Source organism: Nymphaea colorata, chromosome 2 (assembly GCF_008831285.2).
Source record: "Nymphaea colorata isolate Beijing-Zhang1983 chromosome 2, ASM883128v2, whole genome shotgun sequence".
Taxonomy (NCBI): domain Eukaryota; kingdom Viridiplantae; phylum Streptophyta; class Magnoliopsida; order Nymphaeales; family Nymphaeaceae; genus Nymphaea; species Nymphaea colorata.
In genome coordinates this window covers 11,308,244-11,330,911 of record NC_045139.1, presented here as the reverse complement: position 1 = coordinate 11,330,911, position 22,668 = coordinate 11,308,244, and the positions used below count along the sequence as shown (strand labels likewise).

Below are 22,668 nucleotides of genomic sequence, written 5' to 3'. Positions count from 1 at the left end.
GGCGCTCACCAAGAAGCGTATCAAATAAAACAAAAAATGGAAAACTACGTTTTTTCTGTAAAAATCATGCTTGAATGGCAACCAAGTTTTGTTTTGCTAAGTGTGATCAATCAAAAGGCATTATAAGAGACAAACAAGGCAGGACATACAGTAGTGCAACCATGAACCAACCAATCATATTATGTCAATCTTCAAATACCACAAGATTTAATCATTTGAGTAACAACTGCCAGTCTGGAACCAGAACAGTCAAGGAACCCACAAATGCAAGCAAGCAGCTCTATGGATGCATGAGCTAAAAACAAAAATACAAGGCAAAAATTTTGAACCCTTATTCAGTAAAGTGCAGACATTCAGTAATTAATTTTGATTTCTCCTCCCAACATGAATGACAAAAGTATGTTCCCACAGAGCCTCACAACAAGAAAACAATTTGGGATGGACCATACCAGTAGCTTTTTTTAGGTTATATTATGCATTTCACTCTTCATGCTAATATTAAGTAAACAACTGAGAAGGGGAATGAAAGATCCAAATCGTTCCAAACAAATACGAATCTATGTGACATGGGTACTACTCTGAAGAAGCAGTACCTGCACCCTACCAGTACGATACTGGTACGGGTACGGGTGCGGCTTGGGTGAGCCATTGACCGTACCCGGGTACAGTCAACGTACACGAGGTTGAATAAGACCATTTTTGGACTTGGTCAAAGTTCACTGAGTCCAAAATTGTCCAGTTTCGGATTTTAACGTATTTTACATTTTAACACTTTCTACATTTTTCATGTTAAAAATATCAAAACCCATCAAAATCTTTTGTCAACGACGGTTCTTCACTGCATCTTCACAGATAGAGACCGACAACAGGAGGTGAGCGGCGAACGGCGATTCACCTTGACGGTTTTGCTTCTTCCTGTTCGGTGAGCTCTTCCTTTTGATCTTGTTGGGTTTTTAGGGCTTTCTTTAGAATATTTCATTTGTTTTGTGAAGATCAAACTCCTTTTTTTCATTTTTTTGTTCTTTCATTTTCTCATATGTGCCTTTCTAATCATTCTTGACCGGTTGATCGAGCTCCATTCTTCCGTTTTTCCGTTAATGCATACGACTTTATATTTTGTTGTTGCTGTTGTGTTAAAAACATCTATTGTATCCTGTTTTGTTTTGTGGAGATATCTTGTTTCCTCTTCATTCTTTCTAATATGACTGTATGCAGATCGAGCTCTGTTCGTTTGTTTTGTGGAGATACCTTGTTTCCTCTTTGTTTTCATTTCTTACTACAGAGTTGTTCAAATTGACTTTTCCAGTTTTCCACTTCCTCCTTTTACCTAGCTTCTCTACGTTTTTCAATTTTCTCAATTGAAAATTGTTCAAAGTGGCTTGTCATGACCAAGAGTGACAAAGGTTTGCGAGCTCTTTCTTCGAATAACACAATTTCCATATGTTTGGTAGATCATCTAAATTTTGTGTTTTTCTTCCTTGTGTGTGTACTGTTTTCTGGTAGATCATCTGATTTTTTTACGTGCTTGAATTGTTGATATATATTTTCAGTTATCGCCTTATAGGTTATAGTTTTTTGCTTTCATATATAAGTTATATTGGCAGATAAATGAAAAGAAACGATGCCTACAAGTGGAGGTGGAAATATGGCAGGCAACAGTAATAGTGTTAACAGCCGTTGCTGTAGTAGAAATGGATAATCCATCTTAGCCTTTTTGGCGCAATGTGAAAAAACTAAGAAAAGCTAGTGGTGGGGTGGGAATATAACTTTTTCTTGCAATTTCTGTTATAGTCATTTTGCTGGCTCTTATACATGTTGCAACACACATTTATTGCATATCAAAGGCTATGGAATTAGGCAATGCGAAGAAATTAACAAAGAGTCGATGAAGGTATTGAAAAAAGAACAAGATGCAACTGAGACGAAAAAATCTTCAGCCAAGTCAAGTAAACTATATGTTTCTCTTTATGCTATTGAAGAAGGTGAAGATGCTTCAAAGGAAAGAAAATAAACATGGGGATTGGACCTATCAAAACATCAATACAAGCATTCAAAAATATGGGAAAGGCAGAGATGAATAAAAGGATGGGAAGGTTCTTTTTTGCAATTTCACTTCTTTTTAATGTAGCCAAAATTTTTTATTGAAAAGATGTTGTTACAAGTTTGGCTAATAGCAGTTTGGTTGGTTGTGTACCCCGCTAGTTTAGAAAAGTTAAGAACAGTAATTCTTGTAGAAGAGAAGGTAAACATCGAAAAATTATTAGAGTAGAAGAAATTTTCATAGACAAAATATAGAGTATCCATTGTTTTTTATGGGTGGACTGATATACAACGACGACCACTTATAAATTTTATTGCTTATTTGCTTAATGGACCAATCTTTTTGAATGTGTTAATGCATCTGGGGAGTATAAAGATGTTGAGTATTTAAAAAGGCTATTTATAGAAGTCATCAAAGAAGTAGGTAAAGTCAATGTTGTGCAAATTATTAGTGATAATGCTCCAGTTTGCCAATGAGCTGAGATGGATTTGGCAAGTGATCCCAAGTATAGTCACATATAGACTCATTGTGTGACATATAATATTTATCTATCACTTAAAAGTTTTTGCAACCCATTAAAAGAAGATACAAACACTGTTAAATTGCGTTCATGGATTCAGGAGTTTGAGCATGATTTCAAAAACATCAGAAATTTTATTGTAAACCACCACAATGCTCTTGCTATATTTAATAAGCATTATGCCGCATTGAGTTTGGCCAGGGCTGGCTGAGCCACACGTGTGCCGCGTGGAGCAAGGCTGTCGTAGCCACGGGTAAGGCTACCGTAGCCACAACTTGTTGGCTCTGCAGCGCAGAATTCTTCCTTGGCCACCTTCCTCAACCAAGCTTGGCCGGTGATGGATACATGTATCCCTTGGCCAAACTCCTCTGGTTGGGCTACACATGTGGCGCCTAGAGCCAGGCTGGCCGACCTATGCATGTGCAGCAGTACTCCTTGGCCAGTGTGTGGCCTTGGACACCTGTGCTACGCATGGGCACCTGTGCTGCATGGTGGACAGTGGCCAAGTAGGCCGGTTGGCTTTGGCAAGTGATCCCAAGTATAGTTACATATTCTGGACCCCTTGTATGGCATATAATATTTATCTAGAACTTAAAAGTGTTTGCAACCTACTAAAAGATGACACAAACACTGTTAAATTGTGTTCATGGATTGAGGAGCTTGAGCATAATGTGAGAAACATCAAAAATTTTGTTGTAAACCACCACAATGTTATTGCTATATTTAATAAGCATTCTCATTTGAAATTGTTGAAGGTAGCATAGAGACGTTTTGCATCCATTATTGTAATGATGAAAAGAATAAAGTAGGTGAAACATGCATTAACACTTATGATAACTAACAATGATTGAGAGTTTATCAAAGTGATGACATTATGAAGGCTCAAGAAATTAAAAAATGTATTTTAGATGAAGAATGGTGGGATGAGCTTACATATTTTCTACAGTTTACAGAGCATATTTGACAGATGCTGAGAAAAGTTGATAAAGAAGGGTTCATGCTTCATAGAGTTTATGATATGTAGGACAACATGATTGAAAAAATTCAAAACATCATTTTTATACATGAGAAGAAAAATGTTGCACATAATGATTCTAAGTTTTTTCATCATGTGAATAAAATTTTAGTAAGAAGATGGAATAGAAGCAATAACCCTTTGCATTGTATGGCACACTCCTTAAATTCCAAATATTATGGACAAACAAGGTTGGCAGGAGGTACTGGTCGTGTTCCTCATAATTGAAATCCAGAAATATCAAACAATAGGGAGATATGTTTGGGAAGACTATTTTCTGATTCTCATCACTTGAAGATAATAAATAATGAGTTTGCAAGCTTCTCTAGTGAAAGAAGTGATTCATTACAAGTTGCAATGACAATAGATGAAGAGAATTTTGTAAATTGGTGGTTACGTTTTGGAGCATCAACACCAAATCTCCAATAACTTACGTTGAGGTTATTATCTCAACCTGCAACCTCTTCATGTGGTGACAGAAATTGGAGCACTTATTCTCAAATTCACAACATCAAGAGAAATAAGTTAACTAGTAAACGAGCAGAAGATTTAGTTTGTGTCCACTCCAACCTACGCTTACTTTTACGTACTTCAAATGATTACAGGTATTTCTTTCTTTTTTTGTCTTTAATATGTATACATATGTATATTATGTTGGTTGTTTAATGTTAATATTAACTTAAATTTAAATCATATTGTGGTTTTGTTGCAACTTGCAGTTCAGGATCATCCAAGTATTAGGATGTTAATCCAGAAGACATTGACATGGAAGTTAAAGGAGAACATGATTTGCATGCTCTTAATATGGAGCTTACAGAACCTGTTGTTCCTTCTAATATTGATGATGCGATTGAGGAGAATAAAAAAAGCTGATATATTTTATATGTTAACTACTTCCATACTTTGTTTAGTAGTATGATAGTATCTATAAATTTTGAATCATGATTTTGAATATGTTATTCTGTTTGTAATTTTTTGATATATATATATGTGTGTGTGTGTACGGCCATACCCTCGCACCCAAGTTTTTTGAAAATAGTCTGGACCCGTACCCTCACCGGTACCTGTACCCGCACCTATATTCATACCTATGTGACATAGATACCAACTTCATATGTGACATAGATACCAACCTCATTGAAAAGTCATGTCAAAAAATGCAGCACTGTGAGACAATTAAAATACGAAAACATCATCATTCATTTTCTTATGAAAAAAAAGAATTACTGTTGAAAACAAGAAACAAATTCTCAAAAGGAAAGAATTAGAAAGCGAAGAAATATGATCTCAATATATTTACCAAAATATTATGTTTTAAATTTTGTGACTTACCTTTATAGAGATAAAAACTTGCGTGCAAGGTTACAAGTGATGATGTGCTCAAGGAAATGCTACAGCAGAGAACAACGAAGCAGTCCAAGATAGGTTGGTCATGGTCAATCATTCAGTGCCCACAAAACCAACCTTCACTAATAGCAGGGTGCAATATCACAAGAAAGCGCTATCATAAGGTTCTTTTGGTCATCATTATAACAAAAAAAAAGATCATAAAAAACCAAATCAAATAGATATTCATATGTTAATTTTGAAAATATTGATTATATAAAGCTACAGTAAGGAACATGTCAATCAAAAGGAAGCGCAAATTAAGTTAATTAACAGATATGCAACCAATGTATCAGATACTGTTGAAGATTGAAACAAATCTAATATGTACATAAAGAATTCCAACTCTCTCCCTCTCTCTCGCATGCACGTTATAGAATGCAGTTAGTCTGTGCCATAGAGGTGTTGCTAGAGTCATAGGGGTGAGTCAGATATCTTCCCTTTTTTTACCCTTCAGTTTGAAATTGTCTTTAGCTTGGCATTATTGACATGAAGAATGTAGCCAAAGTCATGAAGTACGGTTGTTCTCTTTCTGCTGCCACCAGAAAAGATGACCTGGAGTTCAATGAAACTTGGCCATATTGTTTTACCTGATGAAGATATGCCTTCTGACTACTATACATGGACCAGCATCACTTCATTTATTTACAAGATGAGAGCAAAAATAACGACCGAAGATGCCAATGAAATTATTTCTAAGATTTAGCATGTTAGATGTGGTTACTTCTTGTCGACTCTTAACATTAGCTTTTCCCACAATGGTTGATGATTATGTACAAAAGCTTTTAACAAACAATCCCATATCAAGATACAATGGACTCCATGAATATGAAATGCGTTTGAGTACTCTTAGTCATTTGAATTGGAGATACCAAGCTTCTACAAATCCGGTGTGTATATATGTATTTATAGGCATCACTCGAAAAGTTCATGCTCTACTACTATTCCTATTACAACTACTACTTGGGGTTGCTGTTTCTGCTTCCAAGCTTCAAACTTGACCGTGCATGGACTGGTTCATGGGCTGTCCATGATAGTATGTTAGTGACTTAGTGTATCCATTAGCTCTGTCTCGTAGCGTATGACCTCAAACTAGAGGGATTCCTACCCTCAAGAAGCCCTGGCATTCGGCGTCTGTCTCCAAGAGCAGCCAACAGATTCATCAAAACTGACACGCCATGTTCTGAACGTAAAATGGATGTGAGGATTTGGTGGAAAGCATGTTTGAAGGAACTTCCAGCTCATTGAAACACGAATCCACAAAAAGAAAGTGAGAAAGCTATTACCATTTACCATGCATATAAAAAATGTGGGAGAGACGTTCTCATAAAAATATTATAAATTTTGTAGCGCCCATTTTTTCGCTTAGTTACCCATCAATACAAACAAACAGGGCTTGGATCACGAAAGAAACACCTCTTCTGCACAACAATTATAGGCACCTCATATTTGAATGTTCAATCTTCATGTTGACAAGACACAAGCGACAAGTAGTTGATAAATTGTATAACCAGGAAGAAAATTGTGCTTTGCAAAAGCTAAAAGGTGGGGCAATTCCCAATGCACGAAATTTACCGAAAAGTAACAACTCGAGATGCTTCCTTAATAGTTGGCAATAGTTAGCAAAACTCATGGATCGACTGATGATAAAGTCACTAAGTCAGCGAGTTGACACAACGACTCGGTCATGTTTTAGAATAACTTACATCGGATGAATCAGGACGAGTAGGGCTGCACACTAGCCGAGTCGAGCCTGGACTTGGCCAGCTTGAGCTCAACTCGTCTCAAAGAGCACGAACTCGAGTCGAGTTCCCTAACATGAGCTCGAGCTCAACTCAACTATACATAGTCGAGCTCGAGCTCAACTCGTTTAACTCGTATAGTTTACATATTTAGCTTGCTTAGCGTTAACTCATTTAACTCGTTTAGGCATAATTTAACTCGTTAACTCGTTTAACATAATTTATGGCAATAACTGTAGATTACCCTTACTCTTCTGAACAAAAATTAGGAATTAGCAATATGCCAAGGTAATAACAATTTGGTGCACTCACATAATTTCAGAAATTCCAGAAGTGCTGTAAAATGTAGCTGCTATTACAAATAATCAGTGATAAGCCTCGGCAACTAGGAACTGAGCCCCTAAAGAAATTAGGAACAGGAGAAGAAAAGACAGCCCAGAAGATGAATCCCGATGATGAAGAAATGGGGCCTCCTTAAGAATATATGTTCGGAAGATAGAAACCTCAAAAATTCCTATTGATGATTCAACTTGTCACCACTGGAACATCTGTTTCACTTTCAGGCCTTGCTGCATCTGCCACAGGTGATATAGCATGGACTTTATATTGCAGTCTTAAAAAATATATATGGAACAAAGAACACAGATCATGGTCATTTAGAAAATTAGAATATCATGAATAAAAATACCATCTTTAAGAAGGCATGTATAGCTAATGAACTGACATGGTACCTTCTTGAAGAACTTCGAATAAGAATTGTCCCAGATGAGTCTGTATAACCCAGCAATGCACGTACAGAAATAGGCAAAGCAGCAATTGACTCGTCTTTGTTTTGGCCAAGCAATGAAGAAGATGGGTACATGTTTGTTCCCATTCCCAAGCAGCGCCCTGTCTCTTTAGCAATTGCAAGTTGATATCCTAAACAATTGTACACAACAATCTTCAGCAAAGAATAGTGTGTAGATCACACAACCTTTTCATGTACTAAATAGTTCAACATTTCTCACAATGAATAAGGTTGAGAAAATATGAAGATATACACGCATGTGGCTCCGCCACCTTCCCTTTGTAAAATTTATGAAGCTTGCAGATAGTACTCTTTGATCAGTTAATATCATAAACATACTTGCTATGGTGTGCTCAAAAATATATCTATTGGGCTAAAATAATATTATTATTGAAATATACCTTGTTGGACTAAATCTTTGAGAACAATTTACTTTTGCGTCATAATCAAGTAATGAATGTTGAATATTAGAAAAAGTAATCATATAGACCACAACTATGTACTTACCTTTGCACCAAAAAAAAAAAAAAAAAGATAGACCGTATAAAATTACAAATGCACTACATATTTGTATATATGATCAATTGATCAAGCAACCAAAATAATCAGTTCAATGCGTATAGTCTATTCATAAATAAGGTTCTTCAAAGCGCTATTAATAAAGTTTCAAAATAATTAATAGTTTAAAATTAAATAAATAAATAAATTATTTTCTATATAAAGTATATGATTTTCATGAAAGAATATGTTTTAAAAGGGTATATTGTTAGTTTTAAAAATTGTGGCTCCGTTTTGGGAGGTTGCAATATTTGAGGTTTTTCATGAAGAGGTGTGCCATTTCAATGTGTAATTACAATTTATGGTCTTTATCTTTCTACCTGCCATTAGCAATTTGAATGAACATCTTCTTTGTATTAAACTTCTTCATAGAGGATCTCTTGAGGTATTAACTTTGCTGTATCCTGTGAATGCAGTCTCATCATTCCTTTCCCAACTTAGGGATGAAATCTTATGCAAGGCGATTGAAGTTCTAAAGAGAGCATCTTTCTGAATGTTCTTCTAGGCTGTATATCACTTCCATTTTATGCAATTTGCACCAACATAGATTGAAATCATCAAAATCAAAGGTGAAGGAAATTTTAATAAGCAAGAGTAACACGATTTTATTTTATAAAGCATGCAGAACATCATTGACATTAAAACCACGCAAAATATGATTTATATATAGCTGCATTGTGTATACATTTAGGCCGTGTTTGGGTGATGCCCAAAAACCTGGTTTGGTCTTTTTGTTTCCAAGAAAACCCGTTTCGGGGGCGTTTGGGAGAGAATTTCGGTCAAAACGTCAAGGCTTGCAAAACCCGCCCTCCCTTGCATTTTTCAGATGAAAACCAGGTTTTCGGTCAGCAGCTGCCTTTGGCGGTGGTCTTCAGTCCAACAACATGGGTGTTCTGTCTAACGGCACGGGTGTTTACCCTTTCATGTTTTTTTTAGCAGCATGGAGAGAAAGTAAGTCTGGGCATTGGGCTGGCCCACAGACCAAAACCCAGGCCAGGGCCAGACCCGACAATATAAAACCCTACTCAGGGCCCAGCCCAGTTAAAATAAATTATATACATTTTTAAATATAAAATAATTTTTAATAATAAAATATATATTATTATTAAAATAAAATAATATTAAAAAGATATTGGGCCGGTTTTTTCTGGCCCTAGATGTCCAGCCCTAACAGAAAGTGTTGCATCTTCTCGTGATCAGCAAGGGAGAATTGTTGGTTGTTGGATACAAAAAATTGCTATTTATATTGAGCTTGTGAAGCCATTGCAACGGATTGAAGCAGACAAAGGCATTTGATCCTTGTTAAAGGATTGTCGTTCCACATCCCTTTGGCACATTGAGTGGATATGTTGTTCCACTTTAATCCCCCTTTTCGAAGGCATCTATTTGTTTTTTATGACTTCATTTTGTACTTCTCGTACATGCTTTTGGTTGTGAACCTTGCTAGACAATCTGATTTTCTGAGAACTCACTTCTTCATTTGAGCTGTGTTTACCAAAGATACCACTGTCAATTGTAAAACGAGCTAATTAAGCGTAGGTTTCATTTTCACTGCAACGAAAAGGGTCGTTAACCATGGCTAAAAGACCCAAAAACCGTAGCTGAAAATACCTTCAGCCATGGTTTTTATTGTGGCTATTATCTAAAGTGACTGGTATTAACTTTTGCAGCTATTGATCTTTTTCCATAGTTTTGATTGTGGCTGTTGCATCTACTAGCCACGGTTTACTAACCATGGCTTTGACTGTAGCCACTACTTACAATAGCCACAGCTCTTCGTGTATTTGCCTTGAAAAGACCATGGCTGTTGATTACTTTTTGCTGTATATGTGTGTGTATGTATATATATATATATATATAAAGAGAGAAAGAAAACAATAGTAATACATAAGATATTGTTTACATAATTCAAAATTATAAAAAGTTACATTGTGAGAGGGAAGAAGAGAAAAAGTTGTGATGCTGGAAAATCAGCACCTCAGCACCAAAGCAGGCAACTCTGTGACTCCAAGCATCCAACGCAGTTTGCCATGTAGACAAAGTCAAATGTTACAAGTACTAAGGTTTTCTCACAAACAGATCCACAATAAATTATAGAAACGAACTCATAGTGGGAGATCTGATCACTCGATATTGTGAGCTATCTGTCCAAGCCTTCCATGGGAATCCTTGGGACATGAACAAGTAAGGATGTCAATATATCTGATTTGGATCGGATATCCAACCGATCTGATTCGAAAAAATCGGATGTGGAAAAAAAAAATAATATGCGATTAAGAAATCGGATCAGATTCGGATTTAATAAATGACATTTGATCGGATTTGGATTCAGATTCGAATATACATAAATATCCGATCGGATACGGATTCAGATTGGATTCATTTTTAGACAAATATCATGTTTCTAATGCTATTAAATTTTGAAAATTGGCAAAATCCGGTTCAAAATTTAGATTCAGATTCGGATATAAATATAAAAATCGGAATTCAGATATGACTTTTCTTTATTCGAATTCGAATCCGAATATGTGAATATTGAAAAAGCAAATATGATTAAGGATATATCTAATTCGAATCCGATTCATTGACATCCTATATGTATATATACATATATATCCCATCTTTTAAAGCTGATACAAGTCCAATTGCATGGGCCTAATATATATATAATCCCATCTTTTAAAGCTTATACTAGTCCAATTGTATGGGCCTAATATATATATATATATATATAATCCCATCTTTTAAAGCTTATACAAGTCCATTTCTATCGGCCTATATGGCGTTTCGTTTTCTATTTGAATCAACCTACCGGGGTTTGGAACGGGACCCATCTACCCATGCAGCCCAACGCTGGCGTCTGACGTGAACGCAATGACGTAGAATAGGAGATGTCATGGCTGATTGATAGCTGGAGTCAGTGCTGTGACGGACGAACCCTTTGTTGGGAAGTCAAACACGTCTAGACGGTTATTGGGCGGCCCCGTAAGCCATGACGATCATCATTCGGATCGCTCGTCGATCCAAAACCTGTGGGCCAAATGCACAAGTCAAGGCTCCAGTAAACTGGATTCTGGATCTATGGCCCGCTCTAATTCGTTCCATCCAATTATCTTCGTGGATGAGTGGATTGCATATCAATTTTAATTTTATATGTAATACATTTTACATGCAAAACCGCAACGTTGAGCTTCAGAGTGTTGTGTCCGCCTGACTTAGCTCCTAAGTAGTGAAAGTTTTTCCATGCTTGAAAAAACCAAAACAATTTTTAAAATAGAAAAAAAAAAGTAAAAATACCTCTTATAAAGAAGAAATATAAACCAGTGTCGCTATATTTTTTGAAAATATTGCGATATTAACACCAAAAATTAAAAAAAAAAAGAAAAAAAATCATGATAATTTCATTTTTTATTTTTTTACATTGATACACTATCATGGATTCAAATATAAACTTAAAGTAAGTAATTTTTGTCACTTTTATTGTCATTAAAATATTCCTTTTAACGCCTTTATATAGTTTTGTTTATATATTCATATTATTTTCTCTTTTATGCCACTTTTTTTTAACTTTTCAATTTTTTCTCCTGATTTTATAAAAAAAAACCAATTTTTCCGTTAAAAAATCTGAGAAAAATGTCACCATTAAAAACCAAAGAACGATATTTGTGACAATGATATAGACATATATTCTTCATAAAATCTAAAACTGTCCATCACAGAGTGTAGGGCTGAACACGAGTTGAGCCCAAACTCTGCCAGCTTGAACTCATCTCAACTCGACACTTATTTTGCTCAGCTCAAGCTCGGCTTGAGCTCGAGTCGAGCTGAGCTTTAAACTTTAGCCCGAACTCGACTGGATCAATCATTATGGAACTCCAGCTCAACTCGTTTGAGCTCGTTTAACTCATTTAGACACAATGCTTATTTTTGCTATAGAAGGAGATGGCAGCGAAGGCAAGATGATGAGACCAGAACTTTGGAGGCCTTTGCAGAGAAGAATGGCAATGAGAAAAACTTAAAAAAAACAAAATCAGATCGAGGGTTTCGGCTTTTAGAAACTCTCGATCAAAGGTTTCAGCACCCTCATGCTCGAGAGAGGGTTTCTCAGCTCAGATGCATCAGAGCGAGCAAGGGTTCTATGCTCAGAGCCCTCGCTCCACTCAGGCAAGGGTTCTGTGCTCAGAGCCCTTGCGCAGCTAGAGCAAAGAACACACAAACCGGCTCGAGCGAACTAGGGTTCCGAGTAAAGAAGTGAGAACCCTTGCTCAAACGAGGGTTCTAAGCAGTGTGTAAATGACAACATGCATAACAGAGGAAGGGCAGAAAAAAACAGAGTTAAACAGAAAGGGGAAGATAAGATGCACAATGAATGCATATTCCTTTTTATTGTTGAATTCAGTATGCCTTTTTATAAGGCTCCCTTCACAAAATAATTACAAAAAATAACTTCTTTCAATGTAACTGTCTTGATTGTCCACCTCTTGAGATATTTTCTCCGAAAACTTCTGGAAGGTATCCCCTATTTTTCTATTCATTTTCGCACTCCCCTTCAAACTGGAGTGTGCATGTCTATCACACCCAGTTTGGCCTTGACAAGATTGCACTGATCGCGATTTAAGGACTTGGTGAACATATCTGCAATCTGGTTTTTTGTTGATATGTTGGCTGTTTTGATGAAACCAGAAGTAACGCAGTCGTGCACAACATGACAATCTATTTCAAAGTGTTTTGTGCTCTCATGAAACACCGGATTGTTTGAGATATGTAAGGCTGCATGATCATCGCAAAATAAGATAGCTGGCTCATGAACATCAACATGAAGGTTAGTAAGGAGTGATTTCCACCATTTTAACTCACAAACGGTCTGCTGAATACAGGGTTACAACATGCTGTTTTTAAGTTTTCCATGAGATTACATTATCTCTAATGTAGATGCAATATCCAGACGTAGAACACATTGTCTCCTCGCAGGCTGCCTAGTCTGCATCGTAGAAAGCTTTTAAGTTGAAGTTGATTTTCTCTCTTCAAAAATCTATCATGACCTCGATTCTTCATAAGATAATGCACCACACGACTTGTTTTGTTGTGGGTTGCTGCATATGTTTGCTCAAAGCATGCACTACAAATAGGATGTCTAGTCTTGTCATGGTTAAGTAAATTGACCTCCCAATCAATCTATGGTACACATAGATTTTTTAATACATCTCCATTTGAAGTACTTAAGCTATGATTCTACTCCATTGGCATTTCAAGTGACTTGGCTTTTAAACAACGAGTCTCTTCCAAAATGTCCATAGTGTATTTTCTTTGGAAAAGGAAAATAGTGTGTTTTGATCTTGGAAGTTCAATGCCCAAGAAGTACTTCAAAGTCTCTAAACTTTCATGTGAAATTTTTCATTGAGATAACTTTTGAACTCTACAATTTTTTTTTCATTGCACCCTCCAATTATAAGGTCATCCATGTACACTACAACAGCCATGAATATGTAATACTTGAAGAGAATAAATAATGAATAATCTGACTTAGATTGTTCAAAGCCATAATCTTTGAGTGCATTTGAAAATTTTGAAAATCAACATCTAGGGGCTTGCTTTAGCGCATATAGAGATTTTCTAAGCCGTTATAGTCAAGTCTCCACCTTTCTTCTATATCCTGGTGGGAGGCTCTCGTAAATCTCTTCTTGGAAATTCTTATGGAAAAACGCATTTTGAACATCCATTTGATGTAATTGACAATTAAATTTCATGGCCAACGTGAGGAGACATCTAACAGTAACAAGTTTTAATACTAAAACAAAAGTTTCATCATAGTCAAGCCCTTCAATTTGTGTGTATTCCTTTGCGACTAGTCAGGATTTGTGTCTCCCTGTAGTTCCATCAAATTTGTATTTGGTTATAAACACTCACTTGCAACTTATTGGTTGTTGTCCATGAGAAAGTGACACCAACTCTCATGTCTCATTGTTGTCAAGAGCCTCCAATTCTGCCGCCATAGCATTATGCCAATGACTAAACTGCACCGCCTCATTATAGGTGAGAGGTTTGGTTTGTTTGGAGACAGCTAGAAGAAAGAAAGTATTGATGAGAATGAGAAAAACGACTAAATAAAACACAATTAATTAGAGGATACTAGATGCCTCTTTTGTAACCATGCTGTGGTGGAACATTGATTCCAGGCACGACAACACCACAATAAAAGTCCCTTAGCAGCACTGAGGGCTTGGGTTTGCAAAGTGATCTCCTCAATTCAATGCTTTGATCATTGTTTCCTAATGTACTAAATGGTAGAGGTTGAGATAAGTTTTCAGTTGGTTAAGTAGTGGTTTGTGTTTTAATACCTAGTGGACCGTAACTTGTGATCTCATTTGTGAAGAGAACGTTTTTTATTTGAGAAGATGGTCCATTATGTGCTTCTCTATGAACTTTGTTGCTATTCATTGCATCACCTGTAATTGGCAAAGGCAAGACTGTGTTGGCTGGTACACTTTCTTTATTTTTAAAATGAAATACATTTTCACAAAATTCGACATCACAGCTGGTAAACAATTTTTGTGTCTCAAGGTCATTCACTCTATATGTCTTTTGGCCATATGGGTACCCTAGAAATACACATTCATGTGCTCTTTCACAAAATTAAGCTTTTTATTTTATATTTTTTCATATAGTGATTTACCTTGAAGTATTTGTGAGGATGTCCTATAGGCAACTGTTAAAACACATTCACTCTAGAATTTAAGGGAAAGATTAGCTTGAAACGCAATGTTCATGCTGCACACAATGGGTGCTGGTGTTTTCTTTCAATGACACTATTTTGTTGTGGTGTTTTCACACAACGATGCTCATGAACTACATCATGTGTTTGAAAAAAAATAGTCATCTCTTGCGAAAAAAAATCAGTATCATTCTCTGTTCTGTTCTTTGGATTTTGACATTAAATTGATTTTCAACAAGTAAAAAAAAAAAAAATCAACAATTCCTTTTGTTTGTACCTCGTAAGACAAATCCACGTTGCTCTAGTAAAATCATCCACAATGCTCAAAAAATAATATGCACCCATTAAAGATACTTGAGATTAAGGACCCCATATGTCACAATGTAACAACTCAAAAGACCTTAATGAATCGACTCAAAAGACCTTAATGAACTAATCTCAGACATTTCGAACAGCAAGCGTGACTGTTTTGAGAGAAAGCAAACATCACAACTACAATTCTTTAACTTAATCATAGAGTTGTAAGTCTCAAGTTCTTAAAAATAGAAAGATGACCTAATCTCCAATGTAAAACTTCTATCTAGATTGGATAGGTGTCATACTGCTATAGACTCTTACAACTAAGGAGGTAAGCACTTGAAGGGATTCAAAGGTGCACCGCTTCTTTGACTTTTCAAACGATCAAACGCCACACTTACAATAAGACCTTAGCAAGTCAAGGTAAGGTAGCTGCAAAGTGCCCAACATATGTAAGTCAGCAACTACTTTATCTGTTATTTTAGTCAAACAAACGTATCTCACGTAAATAAATGAACCTTAGAAATCTATTGTTTAAAACCCGGGCACCAAAATTTTATAACTGAAAAAAGTCACATTTGAACTGGAACAACGTGGATGGGAGAAGTGATATTTAAAGCGGGAGAGTTCAGGCAAAAATTTTGAAAAATCTTACATTAGTAACATTAGCAATGAGATTCGCAAAGAATTGCCAATGGGAAAACAAAATCAAATCTGACAAATCAAATTTCAGAAAAGTAAAGCAAATTCAGGATAACGAAGGCCCAAACTTCGTACGAATAGAGGGTAAATATTATGTGTTAACAAAAAAGGCTGACTGCGCTACAAGGAAGCCGAATTTCCATCTTTCCCTCATCTCTCTTTAGAGCAAAAAAAGTTTATTTATGGGGACTTGTATTGCTGCCCCCAATATGTTTCAACTTATGCATTAGCAAAGCCAAGGTATTGCCCCAATTCAAAAAAAAATTACATGTAAATTTTAGAAAAGTTCACTTATTCTATATTACAATATTAAAAAATGATATTTCGGCCCTACAAGAGAACCGAATTTTCATCTTTCATTCATCTCTCTTTAGTGTTTTGTAAGTTTATTTCTGGGGACTTGTAATGCCGCCCTTAATATGTTTCAACTTATGCATTAGTGACCCCAGAGGTGCCCTTACCCCACCTCAAAAAAAATTTAAAAAAAAATACATGTAAATTTTAAAAAATTTCACTTGTTCTATATTAAAATTTTTAAAAATAATATTTCGATCTAGTCAAAATTTAGAAACTTTAATTCAACCCCCTTTATAAAAAGTTTATGACTTTTTGGAGCTCTTTTTCAGGTACATACATCTTCAACTTGCAAACAGTCGACCAATCCATCCATGTCTTATCATCTTATTATAAGTTTTTTTTCCCTCATTTCACATGAACCACAGATTTTTTTTATCTTTATTGATTTATTGAGGCAATGACGCAGCTGGTGAGGTAAACCAGATTTTTTCAACCTATTCTAAAAATAGTGAATTAAACATAAAGGACGGTACCTAGAAACTGGTGTTGCTAAAATTGGCCGCCTATTCGAATCGAATCAGCACCTTTCCGATTCGATGCAGCGGCCGCCTGGAAGGGCTCAAAAAGGTGACCGATTTTTCCGTTATTTGATCGCCGGAAAAAACCATGATTCGGTCGGAGGAGCAAGAAGAGACAGTTTAAGGATTGAATTTCCCGGGAAGCGATGGGAAATTGAAGAAGCCGGCCAGGGTTGTGGAGCCGTCCAAATTTCCTGAATCGCTCGTAAATTATGGTATTTTCTCCTCCTCCTCCTCCTCCTTGGTATCAGAAAGAAAGTAAGATCTGTAATGGTGTTATTTTTTGGGTTAGTTATTTCCTTCTCCATATTCTTCTTCTCATGGCATGAACTCTCCAAGTCCCTCCCAATTTTTTTTCCTCCTGAATTGTTACCTCCTCCTTCTTTTTCTACTTCTTCTCAAGCACATGAACTTCCTTTTCTTTCTCCTTATAAATTCCTCCCAAGATCTTGCTAGATCCTCCATCATTCTCATATATATAAAAGAATTATATATATATATATATATAATTATTTTACTTTTCTTTTTCATCATTCTTATATTATTTTTCATTTTTTTTGGGTTATATATTAACTTACCTTAGCAGCTAAGAAGGTCACCTTTGTACTTTTCTAAATTTTTTTCTAATTTGGATCCAAAGCAAGCCTATTTGGAGATTGAGGAAATTGGATAGAAGCTTTGGCTTTCTTGTTGAGTGGCACGATGAAACACCCTTCCTTCTTACCTAAAACATTCTAAAATATTATTGTCAAATTTTATTGTTAATCTATTATTTTTATTACTATTTAATTGTGTGAAATGAACGCGTGGAACGGAACACTCCTACGTGGGACGGGCGTTCCCGGCATTCAAGCACGCATATCTGTGACGTGGATGTCAACCGAGATGAGCGTCCAGAACGATGAACATTGAATAAAAGAAACACGGTCTCCGTCCACTGTTTTTTATTTTCACGACGTACTTCTGGTAAGTATGCATCTATTATTTTCTCTTTTATTAAGATGTAGGCTACCGTACCGCCAACATATATATATATATATATATATATATATATATATATATATATATATATATATATATATATATAGCACCTACTAGGTGGAGCGGAGCTTTCGCAGCGCCTGCTTCATGAGATTAACGCACAAATCGCGGTCCGGGCCTTTCTTTTCTTATTTAGTCGGCCAAAACTTCCTTAGATCTGTGTTTAAGGAAATTTCATTTAGTGACCTAACTTTTTCACTAATATCGAATAAGAGCTCGCGTTGGTTGAGCTTGGAAGAGGTAAAAGTGTATGTTTCCCAAATGAGGGTCGATGTTTGGTTATTGTTAGTAAAAGTGAGACCCATACTTAAATTTGCAGCTAATGGTAGTCTCACCAATGAAAAATTGTTCCACTTTGCTTTATTGGATAAGTAAGCATAAAAAAATTTATTTTCACTGGCTAAATGATATTAAATTTATTTCTTATTTTATAAATGGAATTTTGTGTTTTTCAGTCTTCAGTTTTCTAAAGAATTGGGAAACATAGGCATGGCGCCATTTTATTATCCCCACCTAAATCTGGTCGAGATTGCATTTCTAAGCTTCTTTGTTTTCTAGTGAATATATAACTCCGAAAGAGAGTATTCGAAAACATAATCAATTATTTTCCAAGCAAGCGATGTGATCCGTCTGAGGTTGAAGCTTTCAGAATATAATCCGTAATTATAATTTTCGAAGTATTAAAGGCCATGTCTCATTATTGAATTATTAATTATGAAAAGGTCTATTCCTATTAAGTAACTTTCTCAAGGAAAGTGATGACAACTAATTATAATACATAAACTCGAGTCATTTGAATTGAAAAATAGATCACGTGGGAGCTTTTGCAAAGGATGGTGGGTCTCTTCACCAGAAATTTAAAAAAAAAAAATCGAAAGCATCATTTATATATTTTTTAATTGTTAATATTCTTTTTCAACGGATAAATAAATAGTTTTTGTTGTTCTTTCCTTACACAATTAATTTGTTCAGATCTTATCAATATAGACACTGCCTTATATTGCGTGCCCATCTATTAAACTGGCTGTTTTCAAATATTAATTACGTAGAGAGAGAGACACAGAGCAATACATTTGTCATCAGTAACATGACTAAAAAAAGAAAATCTCTGCCCTTATAAAAGAGAAAGCATAGAATCGATTGATTTCGAGCTCCAAAGAAAGAAGAAACAAAAACAAGGGAAAGATGATAGGATCTAGAGAGCTCTACAACGTTGTTTCCGCCACCTTCCCTTTGTATGTTCCTGTCGTTCTAGGCTATGGCTCCGTGAGGTGGTGGAAGTTCTTTAGCTCCGACCAGTGCCAGGGCATCAACAAGCTCGTCGCGTTCATCGTCATACCCTTCTTCACCTTCGACTTCATTTCAGGCGTCGACCCTTTCCATCTGAACCGCCGCTTCCTCGCCGCCGACGCCGTGTCCAAGGCCATCGCCGCGGCGGCGTTGCTTCTGTGGGCTAAGTTCTGCAGCAAGGGGAGCTATCTATGGACTATAACCGGCTTTTCTCTCTCGACACTCTCAAATACATTGGTCGTAGGCGTGCCATTGCTGAACGCTATGTATGGGAAAGTGGGCCAAGATTTAGCGATTCAGTCTTTCCTGCTGCAAGCCATGGTGTGGTTCACAGTGGTGGTGATTGTGCTGGAGGTGCGGAAGGCAAGGAACAGCTTGGTCTCAATCACTGATTCTAGCAATATGGATGACCATGTTGTGCCAATTGAGCATGAGGAGTCTGCAGAAGGAGATCAAGAGAGAGGAAGGTCGAGTAGTGCAGGTACTGATCAGAAGCCGTCGCTGAAGGAAGTAATGAAGGTGGTGTGGCTCAAGATTGTGGTGAACCCTAATACTTGTGCTAGCATCGCTGGTCTCATTTGGGCTTTGGTTTCTACTAGGTAAATTAGCCTCCTTTAATTCTCTTTTGCATATTTGACAAGTTCTAAAGTTATTAGCATAACTGGTCGGCATGATGATCCTATACTCCTATGGCATTTTGGATGCTGTTTAGGACTTCAGGATAAGAGAATGTAGGGGTGCATTGAGGCCCTTTTTTTTCAGGTAGTAGGTTGTTAACTCTTTGTTAATCACCCAAAAAAAAGTTAGGTTGTATTTGGTAGCATTAAATCTTTAATTGAAGGTTGGATAAAAAAATGTTAGGTTGTAGTTGGTAGCATTAAATCTTTAATTGAAGGTTGCGTAAAAAATGTGTGTTTTGAGAGATCCTTAACTTATAACATAGATTTTAAATCCATGCTACATGTCAAAACCCATGAATTTAAGGTCAGACTGAACCTTTCCGACCTTAAATTCATGGCACCACATATCTGAAATCAATAGTGAAACAAACACGACTTTATTATAACCATGAAACCGTACCCAGTCATTATACTTGATCTTGTTTTGCCATTTGCGCACAATCCCAGCAATTGCATGTTCTTTGATGTCCTGATTCAGCTGTCAATATTTTAAAAAACAGTCAAGTTGTCATTTTTGTTTTGCTGTTTGTCAGCAAAAATGAAAGCTCAAATTTTCTTAAAAAAAAATGAAGCCTAAATTTGAGGGAGGAAGTGGAAATTTCTCTAAACATAATTATTGAGGAGCATCTGATGATATTTGATAGTGGAAGTAACTGGTACAATATCCGTTTGGTGGCTTCAAAAAAAAAAACTGCAGGTGGCACTTTGGTATGCCGAGCTTGATCAGAGGATCTGTGCTCATAATGTCCAAAGGTGGTGGAGGAATGGCGATGTTTAGTATAGGTAAGTCTATCTCCTCTTTGGTTTTCTAATTTATGTCTGCTTGCTTGATTTTTAGTTTTTTAATTGAACCTGAGTCCTGATCACCCAGCTATTGCCTCACCAAGATCTACGCAAGCTCCTCAAGGGGTGTCAGCATTAGTTTTCTGGATTTTAATTTTTATCCTCTTAGGATATAGGTTTGGTTTTGGTGCCTGAAGGTAAACAGAAAATTCACTTATAAAACTAAGTATGGTTACAATTTTTTTAACTAATGTTGAACTACAAATATCATAAATTTGTCGGTAGAAATAGTTATATCCCAAAGATGCTCTGGCTGATTACGGTGCTTTTGGTAACAAGCTGATTGCCATATTCTGCAGGGCTTTTCATGGCATCGCAGGAGAAGTTGTTCGCATGCGGACCCAAGTTGGTGTTGTTAGGCATTGTGTTGAGATTCATTGCTGGGCCCGCGGCCATGGCCGCTGCTTCCATTGCTGTTGGTCTGCGTGGCACTGTCCTTAATATAGCCATCATTCAGGTCGGAGGCATTCTTCCATTGATTATCTTACACTCTCTCTCTCTCTCTCTCTCTCTCTCTCTCTCTCATGCATACACAAGTTTGTCTGCTTGAGTATATGCAACCAGCCTCAATGAACATAGCATAGTTAGTCGGGCTGGCAGGCTGGTAATAGTATGGTCATCAGTTCAATTCTCATAGGCACTCCTCTTATATATAAGCTGCAAAAGGTAGCAGATGCTACTGTCAAGTTCAAGGGATTAACCATAAACTCACCCAAATCTCAATGCAACTATAAACCCTAAGGCAGGGAGAAGGAGAAAGGGTTTTTGGCATCTCAGATGGCAGTAGAGAAGGAGAAAATGTCCAAGCAATTTACCTGACCATACGAAGCGCAGCATACAATATATTTAGCAAGATCAGTATATAACTACAAGGATGTGAATCCATGTTTTTTTGGTACGCACATCTTTATATCATTAAAACTTTATATAGAAGTCAATATTTGAACTTTTCAGTTGACAAAATCGATCTTATCAGTATGACAAACAGTCTTCAAAGGTTTTGAATTTCCAGATCGCATTTATCTGTTAGCTTGTCAAAGATCCACGAGTGAGATATTCTATCAGTCGGAGTACTGCGTTGAACTACTTGAGTTCTGTGTTATTAATTCTTCAGGTAATTGATTTGGGGTGTCTATCTTGAATCAGACATCTATCAGCGGATAGATAGAGTAACAGGACCCTGTTTTCTTAACTTCATCAGTTATTAATCAGATTTAGATGTTTATGTTGAATCTAAAATTAGTTAGTTTAGGAGCAATATATTGATATAATCATTGAAATATTCAGCCTGTATATTGCATTCAAGCAGGAGCAGAACAAAAAAAAAATTATTTTTGACTAAAGGGCATGCAATGATCAATATGTAAATGAGAAAAATTACCCGAGTTGTTAATATAAAGATAAGTATTTTTATGTGTCTGTGTGGGCAAATGCCGTCCACATATCTTTCGGCCCAGCAATCTAAGTGCACATTATTGTTATTATTATTAGAAGCAAGTGAGAATTGATCATTAAGCATGCATGCGGTTACAGGCAGCACTGCCACAGGCAATCGCTTCCTTCGTCTATGCGAAGGAGTATGAGGTGCACCCTGAGGTGATCAGCACAGCGTGAGTCTCTCCTCTCCCTTAATTTATATTGCTTTCACCATCATCTGAGATGATCTGCATGTGGTAACCACTCGTATATATCATGTAATCTGCTTGGTTTCTTTTGTACAGGGTCATCTTGGGGACGCTTATCTCATTGCCTGTATTGATCGCCTATTATGTGGTTCTTGAGCTCCTGAACTGACGCATGCGTGATCTTCATTAACGTCCAGGGCACATTGATCAGCTAAAGTTAGATCAGTTTGGCCCTCCAAGAATCAACTGATCTCTTCTCCATGTGTTTTGCATAAGAATATTCTTCCTTTTTTTCAGTATGAAAATAGCTTGCTGATTCTGTTTTCTTTTTCTTTTTCCTTGAACGAATGTAGAGAGGAAATTCAAATTAACTTGAGATCTCTTGAAAGAGTAATAATAGGACTATTTTTGTATACCTCCCCAACCTTACAGTATGTTTGATTCTTCGTTCTTGATGATTTGGGTGTCAACCAAACAAAAAAGACTAGTTCTCAAAACTATGATTGCAATCAAGATCTAGTGTACTTCCTTGGCATTTGGCCTTGAGGAAAACT

General features: G+C 36.5%; 1 protein-coding gene across 1 annotated transcript; it reads left to right on the top strand.

The window, feature by feature from the left end:
* Positions 1 to 18,844: 18,844 nt before the first annotated feature.
* LOC116248802 (auxin efflux carrier component 5-like) lies at positions 18,845 to 22,391 on the top strand. Its single transcript, XM_031621780.1, has 5 exons — positions 18,845 to 19,565; positions 20,344 to 20,429; positions 20,789 to 20,946; positions 22,023 to 22,099; positions 22,211 to 22,391. Exons 1-5 carry the CDS (start codon positions 18,862 to 18,864, stop codon positions 22,281 to 22,283), a joined length of 1,098 nt encoding a protein of 365 aa, XP_031477640.1. The 5' UTR covers positions 18,845 to 18,861; the 3' UTR covers positions 22,284 to 22,391.
* The last annotated feature ends 277 nt before the right edge of the window (positions 22,392 to 22,668 follow it).

What these genes read in the sequence shown, in the direction of transcription:
- LOC116248802 (XM_031621780.1), top strand. Translation starts at nt 18,862, where the DNA reads ATGATAGGATCTAGAGAGCTCTACAACGTTGTTTCCGCCACCTTCCCT. An exon ending in TGGGCTTTGGTTTCTACTAG is followed by an intron (nt 19,566 to 20,343) that starts GTAAATTAGCCT and finishes AAAAAACTGCAG; the next exon opens with GTGGCACTTTGGTATGCCGA. An exon ending in CCTGAGGTGATCAGCACAGC is followed by an intron (nt 22,100 to 22,210) that starts GTGAGTCTCTCC and finishes TCTTTTGTACAG; the next exon opens with GGTCATCTTGGGGACGCTTA.